The following is an 11,294-nucleotide window of genomic DNA, read 5'->3' on the forward strand; positions in this document are numbered from 1 at the left end:
CCTCTTAGTGTACAGTGAAGCACTATCATTTTGGGTATTGATCCTCTTTCATGTTCTATGTGAACTTATTAAAGATTGCATCAGAGAGCTTAGCATCTGTTTCCTCCTATAATGTGAGTTAACAAGTGTTTGCCTTTTCTCCATAAGGCACCTTCATTTTTCAATTACTTTAAATGACACAAGGAAAAGCAAAATAATTTATCAACAAATAAGATACACATAAACATGTGTTTTAGTCATTTTTGAGACAGGGTCTCATGTATAACTCTGGCTATCTTTGATTTTGTTTTTTTTTTTTAAAGATTAATTTTCTTTGTGTAGCCTTGGCTGTCCTGGATCTAGCTTTGTAGACCAGGCTGGCCCCAAACTTAGAGATCCACTGACCTCTGCCTCTGCTTCCTGAGTGCTGGACTAAAGTAAAAGCATGTGCCAACATGCCTGGCCGTTTTGTTTTGTTAAAGAGATCATTTTCAAAGATTTTTTTAAAAAATTCGGTCTTAATTAAATCTAGGTAAGTAAGAAATCAGGTTGACACATTGTCAGTATATTTTTGCCCTTTTTGAAAATTTTTTGCTGTTTTGTGTGTCTGTATAGCTATAAGAATTTTGCTTAGGTAAATGCAGGTTTTGAACCTGATGGAGAACATAGCAGGACTTTTTGACATCACAACCATGAGTTGTATCTTGCTATAATTAATATTGGTTATAAATAACAAAAAGATAATCCAGAATTTAAAATGTTAAAAGTGAACAGAACCACCACCATCTAGCCTTGCTTGCAGTAGTACTAACGGCCTAAAGAGTCATACATATGTAAATCTCATTTCTGGTGGGAAGAAAACATCCTTAGGTAGTTATACCATTCACTAGTTTTTGATATAATGTAATTGCTTTTGCCAGTATCCATCTCAAACTCCAGAGACCAAAAGTTAACAGACATAGACAGTGACTCATGTGGTTTGAGATTTAAATTCTGTGTAACTACAAATAGTCAACCTTTCTAGACTTCTATTTGCTCTGTTGTAAAATGTCAACAGTACTGTACTCTGTTTCACAAGGTTCTTGTAAGTAATACTTAGTCAATAAATAGTAGTTACATTTATTATCGCTCCAATTAAAAGTGGAGTGCAGACTTACTCTGTCATATTGGTATTTCCCAATATCTAACCTAAGGTCTTAATAATATACAATTACAATTCGCCATTTGATGAATTTAGTAAAACATAAATGTCTAGCCAGAAAGAAAACAAATATATGTGGGAGAACACCAAGAGGAAAACTAAAAAGAGAAAGGGAAGGCTTGTTGATGGCCCATAAGGTCTCTTTTTCTAGGCTTTGGGCCTATTTCCCTTTACTTGGAGCAAGCTGGGCCACTATGGTTTTATGGTTCGTCCTTTTCTTTTCCTTTTTCTTTCTTCTTCTCTTCTCTTCTCTTCTCTTCTCTTCTCTTCTCTTCTTTTTTTGGGGGGGGAGTACAAGGTTTTTCTCTACAGCCCCCTGGCTGTCCTGTAACTCGCTCTGGATCATTTTGGCCTCGAACTCAACAGAGATCTGCCGTCTCTGTCTCCTAAGTACTGGGATTAAAGTCTTGTGCCACCACATCCAGGTCGTGTCTCTTTAGTAGACTTAACATTGATAAGTCTAACTTTTTATGATATGCTGAGTTTTTATTAACGTTTACCATGCTTTCTGTGTTGCCAGAGATACTCCTAAATAATGTGTGATATAAGGTTACTAATGATGGCAATTACATTTTTGGTCTTTTTTTCAGATCTAGAGTGTGTTTGACATCATTTTTCTTGTGTTTTATTTTCCAAATCATGCATAACACCGATTACTTTGGTGACTTCTATAAAGCTTTTAAAAGTGTAGTTTGCTGTTTAACACTTTCCTATCTTCTACTTTCTTTCCTTTGTTTCTCTCTTCTCTTTTTCTTATGGCTCCTCTTTTGTCTTTCAAGAGACTAGATGGGCATATCACAGTGAGTTTGAATTTATATATTGCAGTATTTACCACCAAGGATCTAAAAAAAAAAAGTTGTTTAAAGTTGTGTATATGTGTTACTTACATAAGATATGTGTTACAAGATTTTTGTTTGTTTAGTTTTTGGGGGTATTTTTTGTTTTGTTTTTGTTGTTGTTTTTTGTGGGACAAGGTTTCCCTATATAGACCCAAGTTGGCCTTGGAACTCAGAGATCTGCCTGCCTTTCACTCCTGAATGCTAGGGTTAAAGGCATGTGCCATTGAGCCCAGCATTTTATAAGTTTTAAGCAGATTGAATTAGAATTTCCATTCCCCATCCTTTCTGGCAGTCATAGTTTCTTTATTTTTAAACTTATTCTGGTGAAAATAGATCGCATCAAATACTATTTAAGAATAGTAACCATGAAGTAGAGTTGATGAAATATTCATATGAAGACCATGCTTTTTCATTTTACTACTAGAAGATTAAAGGTCTTCATCTTAAATATTAAAAGATTATTTTAAATGTAGGAATGCTTTTGCCTGTGTTTAGCAAAGGCTAAATACATCCTTTTACTTACAGTTTCTAGGCTACCAGGCATTTTTATTTTTTGTGAGTAATATTTTTTTAAATATCTGATCTCACTTTTAAGAGTCTTTAGAAGGGTATTTATTGAACCGTCTACTTGTCTAGGTTAAAATCATCCAATTTTATGTGACTCAAGTGAAAGAGAATGTTTGTTAGCAGAAGTCAAACAGTAACTTTCTGTTTAAGCATTTTCTATTATTACTTGAGATGTATTTTCTGCTTGCTTAGTGGATGATGCTGGTAAAATAGAACATGACGGTTCATCTGGACTGCCTATGGACAACGAAACAGAAAGTGACCCTTGTAAAGTGGATGGCACTTGCCCTGAAGTCATCAAGGTGTACATTTTTAAAGCTGATCCTGGAGAAGATGACTTAGGTGAGCAGTGCTGAGCAGTGCTTCAGTCTAATTGTTTTTGGGTTATTTAGACTGAGAAGATATGAAGTCTTTTCTGAAGATAAATGAGTTTAGCATAGTATCAGAGAAATATGTTTAAAAAAGGAAGAAGTGGAAATGAAATTTTAAAATAAATTCTTAGAGCTGCTGTTTTCCTTGATAGGTGGAACTGTAGACATCGTCGAAAGTGAGCCTGAGAATGAACACGGAGTTGAACTACTTGATCCAAACAATGGTATTCGCGTTCCCAGGGAAAAGATGGTTTATATGGCTGTTAACGACTCTCAGCAAGAAGAAGAAGAACTGAGTAAGTAGATGGTCTTTCTGTGGGAGAAAATGTGTTCCTAAGTGTTTTCTCTGTCTCTTTTTAATGGTCAATATTTGAAGGAAATAAGTGGCATCATTTTAGAAATTATTATACTGCCATGTTCTCAGGGAATCATTATTGACTCGTGTATGTTTAGAGTGTTTGCTACTTTAAAACTAAATTACAGTGAAAACCAAGAAAAGAGTCATTCAGCAAGTGTTTGTTGAGTGTTTATTTTACAAACGCTGTATTCTAGGTAATGTTTAGACTTATTCCTATTTGCATATTCGCTGAATTCAAATGAAAGTATCTTTCCTATGAGCTCTGAGAACCTGGTCAGAAAAGTTCATATAATTTTTTACTTAGATGTTGCTGAAATTGCCGATGAAGTTTATATGGAAGTGATTGTTGGAGAGGAGGATGCTGCAGCCGCAGCCGCAGCTGCAGTGCATGAGCAGCAAGTGGAAGACAACGAAATGAAAACCTTCATGCCGATTGCGTGGGCAGCTGCTTACGGTAAGTCACAGAACCACTCTTTGGACATGAATTTGTGATTGAAAAATAGTTTTTGTGGTTTTAGATTTAGAAATCTGAAATGTTACTACTGTATAAGGATTATTTAATTTGAACAAGAGCAGAGGAGGAGTATGAAACCTACTTTTTGTCCTGACTTTCAACAGGCATTTGCTCTTGTTTACATTGTATGAAGAAAATATACTATATGATGTATACAGTCTTTTAAGCTGGGATGGTTCAGCTTAACTGTATCAGGTCCATGGCTTTAAAATCTTGGGAGATAGCCTGGGACCCATGGGGGAAAATTCTCACACGTTTTAGTTTTGGAAGTTAGGCATTTCCAGTGGTCTTACTATAATGAGTGTGCTCATAAAACTCTAGAGTGGGGTATATCTGTCATTCATGAGTATCATGGCTTTTCATTGTTGTAGTTAATAAAGAATTCTTAATTCTTTATAATTTATAATACTGTATGATTTTGTTTTTTTAATACACATTGTTAGGTAATAATTCTGATGGAATTGAAAACCGGAATGGCACTGCAAGTGCCCTCTTGCACATAGATGAGTCTGCTGGCCTCGGCAGACTGGCTAAACAAAAACCAAAGAAAAGGAGAAGACCTGATTCCAGGCAATACCAAACAGGTGAGGGCGCGCAAGTTCCCCGGCGCAGCGTGCTCTGCAAGCTCTCAGGAAATGCTAGTGTGCATCCACAGGGTATCGTGATGGCATTTTAGTAGCTAGACTATATATATGTAGCTTTTGTGTATTGAATTTCAGAATTCAGTGATATTCATGAATGATTTTATTGATTAAAAAGGAGTGGGAAATGAATCAAAGAAGGATGAAAATGTTCAAAACTTGAATTGTGTAAAAGTGAAAGGGAATCACTTTATCCATGTTGGCAGTTTATTTTTTTAAAAAAAAAACATTATAATTAAAGAATGATTATCTCAACATAGAATGGGCGTAATTGACAGCAACACAATAAGTACTTGAGTTTGTAGCTTATTTCTTATATACCAATTTGCATATTAAGACCTTTATTATAAATTAACATGGATTAATGTTTTTTTAATAAAGCAGGAGTTCTAACTAAAAAACTTTATATGAATAATTCCCACAGGTTTCCAAATTGGTGAGGCTTACTCACTTTTCAATAGACATTACATATTTATCAACCGATTTTGTTAAAATGGAAAAGGCTAGTTTAATGCAGTCCAAGTTCTTAGGGCCAGGTTGTTATGTATCTTAGATTGAATATGAGACAAGAATGTGTAGCATGTGGGCAAATGAGGAGCCCTTGACTGTAGTGTTCAGAGCACGCATTCAGACTTTTGAAGCAACTAAATCATGTTTTGATCACTTATGCTCCTTTCCTTTCTTAGCAATAATTATTGGGCCAGATGGACATCCTCTGACAGTCTACCCTTGCATGATTTGTGGCAAGAAATTTAAATCGAGAGGTTTCTTGAAAAGACATATGAAGAACCATCCTGAACACCTTGCCAAGAAAAAGTACCGTTGTACTGACTGTGATTACACTACCAACAAGAAGATAAGTTTACACAATCACCTGGAGAGCCACAAGCTAACCAGCAAGGCAGAGAAAGCCATAGAATGTGATGAGTGTGGAAAGCATTTCTCTCATGCTGGGGCTTTGTTTACTCATAAAATGGTGCATAAGGAAAAAGGAGCCAACAAAATGCACAAATGTAAGTTCTGTGAATATGAAACAGCTGAACAAGGCCTATTGAATCGCCACCTTTTGGCAGTCCACAGCAAGAATTTTCCTCACATTTGTGTAGAGTGTGGCAAAGGCTTCCGTCATCCATCAGAGCTCAAAAAGCACATGCGAATCCATACTGGAGAAAAGCCCTATGAATGCCAGTACTGCGAATACAGGTCCGCAGATTCTTCTAACTTGAAAACACATGTAAAAACTAAGCATAGTAAAGAGATGCCATTCAAGTGTGACATTTGTCTTCTGACTTTCTCAGATACCAAAGAGGTGCAACAACATGCTCTTATCCATCAAGAGAGCAAAACTCACCAGTGTTTGCATTGTGACCACAAGAGTTCAAACTCAAGTGATTTGAAGCGACACATAATTTCAGTTCATACAAAGGACTATCCTCATAAGTGTGACATGTGCGATAAAGGCTTTCACAGGCCTTCAGAACTCAAGAAACATGTGGCTGCCCACAAGGGTAAAAAAATGCACCAGTGTAGACATTGTGACTTTAAGATTGCAGATCCGTTTGTACTAAGTCGCCATATTCTCTCGGTTCATACAAAGGACCTTCCATTTAGGTGTAAGAGATGTAGAAAGGGATTTCGGCAACAAAGTGAGCTTAAAAAGCATATGAAGACCCACAGTGGCCGGAAAGTGTATCAGTGTGAGTACTGTGAATATAGCACTACAGATGCCTCAGGCTTTAAGCGGCACGTTATCTCCATTCATACAAAAGACTATCCTCACCGATGTGAGTACTGCAAGAAAGGATTCCGAAGACCCTCGGAAAAGAACCAGCACATAATGCGACATCATAAAGAAGTTGGCTTGCCCTAACAGTACTCTTCACAGCTGTTTGTAGAGAAACTGGTCTTGAAACAGAAAATTCATTTAAAAGCCAATCAGTCTTGTTCACATACTATACTGTATATTGATTTATGCTGTGTACAAATAGGGTTTTTGCTTCTAGTTGACTCTTTGTTTTTACGTTTTGTTCAATAGTGTGTTCTGAATTCTATTCAGTTTGTTTAATACATGGGAAAAGGCAGCAACAAGTTAGTTGCTTTTACTAAAGTAATCCCTGATTCTATACTGAAGTTTTCTATCTTAGAAGTTTTATATTTATTTTAAAATATTTACCTTGCTTACCTTGATGGTACTCTTGTAAGACCAGTTAACTCATGGTAACTCTGCATTGGTAACTGAAAGGATTCATGTGGACTTTTTGTCTCACAAATTTCTCACAATTAATCAGAGACATCTAATGGAATGGGAGATTTTGTATGGTGAGGTCTCATGATCGTAACATGGAAGTCATTTACTTGTCTTGCTTAGTATTGTAGACTGTATGACAATGAAAGTTTTCATATGAACTTTTGTGTCCCTGGCATTGCTGCATAAAAGAGCAGTGGCTGGGTTTGTGTTTACTTTGCTTTCTGATTTTTTTTCCTTTTTAGTGGAGAAAATATACTTCTTTTTTTCCTTTAGACTCTTTACATCTTTTGTCAGTGTAGTAAACTTTTAGAAAACCTTGTTGGAAATTTTTGCTTGATCTTGTTGTATTTTGATTATTTTATCTGTGCTGCTTTGTCTTGGAATGGTTGTGTGCTCCAAATGAAATTTAACTGAAGACTGCATTTTGGAATCTCCTAGGGGTAACTTGTGGCTCATAGGATCTTTTGCAACTTTATATATGTAAATGTACCCTGAATTATATATATCTATCTATATATACACATATATATGTAACATGTATCTGTGTGTATTGCTTATTTTACATACTTATACACACAACCCCCAGTAGTAGTTCTTTAAAATCTATAATGAAAAGTATTAAATTTACAGTAACATGAAAGATCCAGGGATGCAAGAGAGAGCATTTTGTAAGTCTTGCTCTTCAGAGAGACTACTCAGGTGAAGAATTAGAAGGAAAATAAGGACACTAGTATTTTTAAAGAGTAAAGGTATTTTCTTTTAAATATCTTTGGTAATTGAAAAATAATTGAAAAATAGAGGTTAAGATGTTTATAGATAACAATGTTTTCATACAGTTTCAACTCCATGCCTTTATATTTTTCTGAAAAGCTAATGGGTATCCAGACATGAATCCCCCAGTTCTCTCTGATAAGCTGGAGAGAGAACTTTTGTCTGACCAAGCAAGGGGGACAGAAAGGGAGTGATGGCTCCATGGACCAGAGAACGGGTGCTAATAAGGACTTAGATTTGGCCAATTGAGCCAGCTCTGTTAGTTCTTAGTTAACTTGAAAAACTTAACACTCGCTTGTCTTGGATTACATGATAGAGGTGTGGTCCAAGTGTGTGAACAGTCTGAGGCCTCACTTGGATCCTTACCAAGTCTTTCACAATTTTGTTTTTGAGAGCTAGCAATTTGTAACATACAGGTCTGATCGCTGATGAAAATTTGTAAAAATAAGTTGGATATTAAGATTTTTTGTTAAGATGTCTTTTTGGAAACAGTTTCTAGAGTCCCTGGAATTGGCTATTGGCACACGGGTCTGGCACATCACGGGAGACTTAGAAGTTTCTTCCCACTCGATAGCTGCCTTGCTGCCTCATTATGGTGCTCCATCCCTTTCGTGCCGTTAGTTTTTACCTTCCATCCTTCTCTTTGTCATCAAGATTTGTATTCAAAAGTTATATTTTTGGGGTTAGATGTCTTGAGTATTTGGTGTTTGGCAAACCTCTGAAGTGCTAGATTGATTTAGTCTAGTTCTAAATCAAATTCTTAAGGCTGGTATGAACTCCATCCTCAATGCCAGTCAATGCCAAGGCATGGATTCCCTAGGCTTTCCATCCGATAGGGAACCCTTTTGCCTTTGTAGCCTCTGCAATGTGCTTTAAAAAATACATCACAACTATGATTTGTTTTATTGCCCTGTTATTCTTGAAAGCTGTGGTTTTTTTTGTGAGAACTTTTAAAATCTACTTCATTATATTCCCCAGACGTAATGTAAACACCTAACATTGAAATTTATTAAATTTAAAAATCATCTACAATCAGTATAGAACAAATGATTGGACTATTTAACATATATTTTTTTAAATAAACTGAAAGATAAGGAACACAATACTTTACACACTTTATATTTCTCTTTACATAATCTGGAACCACACACAGTTCTTTTCTTTTTAAAGCACAATATTGAAGCCTTTAAAAGGTATTTAAGGGTTTGGTCAAGTGAATATAAAATGTGTCTGTATAAAAAGAAAATGAAGTAGTCACTGTTATGTACTGACATTAGTTACAACCTAGTTTTAATTCTTAAAACAATTTTGATTAGCAAAGCTAAAAAGGATGTTTCAGTTAAATGTTTTAAAGAGGTACAGATTTTTACAAGGACATAATATAAGTTATTGTTCTGTAGAAATATCCTATTAAATATTGTATGTCCCTCCCTCTGTATACTTTGTAAAAAAAGTAAAATACATAAAAAGAAAATCATATAGGGGATGTGTGACATTATTGTAATTGTGTACTTGAGAATAACGTGCAAAAATAAAAATCAGAATATTTTCCTGTTAACGAATGTTCAGTCTATTTGATACCAGTACTAAGTTAAAGCTTTTTCTTAAGAAAGAAAATGTACAGTTTTTGTAAACTTAATAAACATCAAAAGCAGTGGATTATTTTCATCCCCCTATTTCTTAATTCCTTTTATGCAGCAGTGGAATGCAAAATGCTTGATTGCTTTGAATTTTGTGACTTGGATGCAAAAACTGATATTTCAGTCCTGTGAATTTGCAAGTAACCTTGAGAAGTTAAGAGGTGATTGGTGAGTCCTTTGATGAGCATGTCCTTGAAATTCATTTTTTCTTTTATCTTTGTAAATGATTTGTTTTATTAGCATCTCTGATTCCTATTTTAAATTACCCCATCCATATAGTGGGTTTTGAAAGCACTTAAGATTTGTTTTATTATCAATTCGTAACACCGTTAGTCAGAGGCCCTACCTTTTAGTTACCCGTTTGTACCCAGGTTGGAGGCCTCTAGTAGACTCAAATCTTGGAGGATGGTCACTGTAGTAGTGAAGATTGCAAGTTGGGTAAAAGTCAGGAATCCTCAGAGATGTACAGCACTTTTGATTTTAGCAATGAGATTCTGTAATCTAGAAGCCAGTGTTGGTCTAAGAGATGAGGTGACAAAATAACCAAAACTTGAGGTACATGTCCATGAGAATGTGGTGGATGTCAGTCAGTCATGAATCTGAGAAAACCTGATCTCATTCTGCTAAAGATATGCCGCCCTATTGTCACCAGAGATCTCGGTATTAATTTCCTGCAAAATCTTACATTTGTGTAAGGAAATGCAAGATCAATCAGCATCTTAAAGAGGATCCATGTCAGAATGATGCCTGTCAGCAAGATAGTCTGCTCTTAGTCCAGTCCCCAGTGAACTGGGACAAGGCATGGGCCCCATCAGCTTGTGTTTCAGCAAGCTCCCCTGGGGTTCTGCTGCATGCTCAAGTTTAGTGAAAGTGATCTTATAGCACTTGAGGAACCAAAAGATTACTTAGTGTGAGGTTTTGTGTAGTAGTCAAGAAGCTCACCAAAACCAGCTAGAGATGGCACAGTGAGAGTAAATTAGAATCCAGAGACTTTGGCTTTATTCTTTCTGTAAAAGTCTTGAGTCTTGTCAGTCACTAAGTCCATCCTTCAGTGCGCATCTGAACAGCCCCCAATGTTGCATTCCTCAAACGTAGGGAGACTTGATAAAGAGAAGGACTGAAAATTGTGTGTTCTTATGTGTTTTTAATTGGCCCAGAGTTACTAAGGTAATTCATATTAAAGGACATTTTGCTGCATTTTACAACTTTTTAGGAGGTCAAAGTTAAGTTTGCCCTATGAATTTTGTTTTTATCTTTTGTTTCATGTATATATTGTTTGCCTTTTTCATAAAATAATTCTTGGATTTGTTATATATTGTTCCTGTTATTTTTGACATCTTTGCTATTGTAAATAAATTCCTATTTTGTTTTAAGTTACCCTAGTGGAGTGTTGGCTATAGATAAGGCATACATGGACACTTGAGCACACATCACACACATGCCCACACATGCCCACAGAAATGAGACTTGGATCACACAACCAATCCCCACCTTGTTACAAGCCCAATGTGCTGTGACCCCTTCACTTTAGCACTTCTCACCATCAAGGGAACCACTGTTTTAAGTATAGCATCTGTAACTACTTGAATTTTATTTGGCTAGACTGACTGGCCAGCAAACTCCAGGGATGCCCCTGACTCTGCCTCCCCCATACTGAGATTGCAGGCATGTGCCATTTGGGATTTTTACATCGGTGCTGGTGATGGGTGCCTGGCTTCATGAATGCACAGAGAAGCACTTTACTGTCAGTCCTCTGCCCACCCAGCCCTATTTGGGTTTTAAAATAGTTTTCTGACCTCTGATGGAAATATTTGATGAAATTGAGGGTACAAATCAAGAATTATTTTCTTTTGCTTGGTTTTCCCTTCCCATTTTATTTATCTTGCTGGTTTTAGAGAACACCAGGGATTTGCCAGTAATGACCTGCTGATACTGTAAGGCCACTATGGTACCTTGTTACCAAGACCCAAGACCCTTTTTGCATGAGTTCGAGATGACATAGAGCTATGTGGATTGCCACAGAAATCTCTGAACTTCGACTAAGATGACACAGTAGTGAAGTAGGCTTGTGTGAATTCACTTTCTAGAAAGGAATTCTAGATTGTTTCATGTTTGTGTCTGACTTAATGCAGAGCCCATTTCTTTTAACCTGAGGTTCTGGGAAA

The 11,294-nt window shown here is 36.2% G+C and overlaps 1 protein-coding gene across 4 annotated transcripts in view; it reads left to right on the forward strand.

Moving 5' to 3' along the window:
• Zfx (zinc finger protein X-linked) overlaps window positions 1-10,506 on the forward strand; it is a 47,368-nt gene extending 36,862 nt beyond the window's left edge. For 2 of the 4 annotated variants that reach the window (XM_028779595.1, XM_028779596.1), the window contains 5 exons: window positions 2,779-2,928; window positions 3,110-3,253; window positions 3,620-3,769; window positions 4,273-4,413; window positions 5,157-10,506. In XM_028779595.1, coding sequence (XP_028635428.1) covers window positions 2,779-2,928; window positions 3,110-3,253; window positions 3,620-3,769; window positions 4,273-4,413; window positions 5,157-6,340 — 1,769 coding nt within the window. In that variant the 3' untranslated portion in view covers window positions 6,341-10,506. The remainder of the gene's footprint in view (window positions 1-2,778; window positions 2,929-3,109; window positions 3,254-3,619; window positions 3,770-4,272; window positions 4,414-5,156) is intronic. The other 2 variants (XM_028779597.1, XM_028779598.1) reach the window with 2 other exon arrangements.
• Window positions 10,507-11,294: the final 788 nt, after the last annotated feature.

Source organism: Grammomys surdaster, unplaced genomic scaffold (assembly GCF_004785775.1).
Source record: "Grammomys surdaster isolate TR1022 unplaced genomic scaffold, NIH_TR_1.0 357, whole genome shotgun sequence".
NCBI lineage: Eukaryota > Metazoa > Chordata > Mammalia > Rodentia > Muridae > Grammomys > Grammomys surdaster.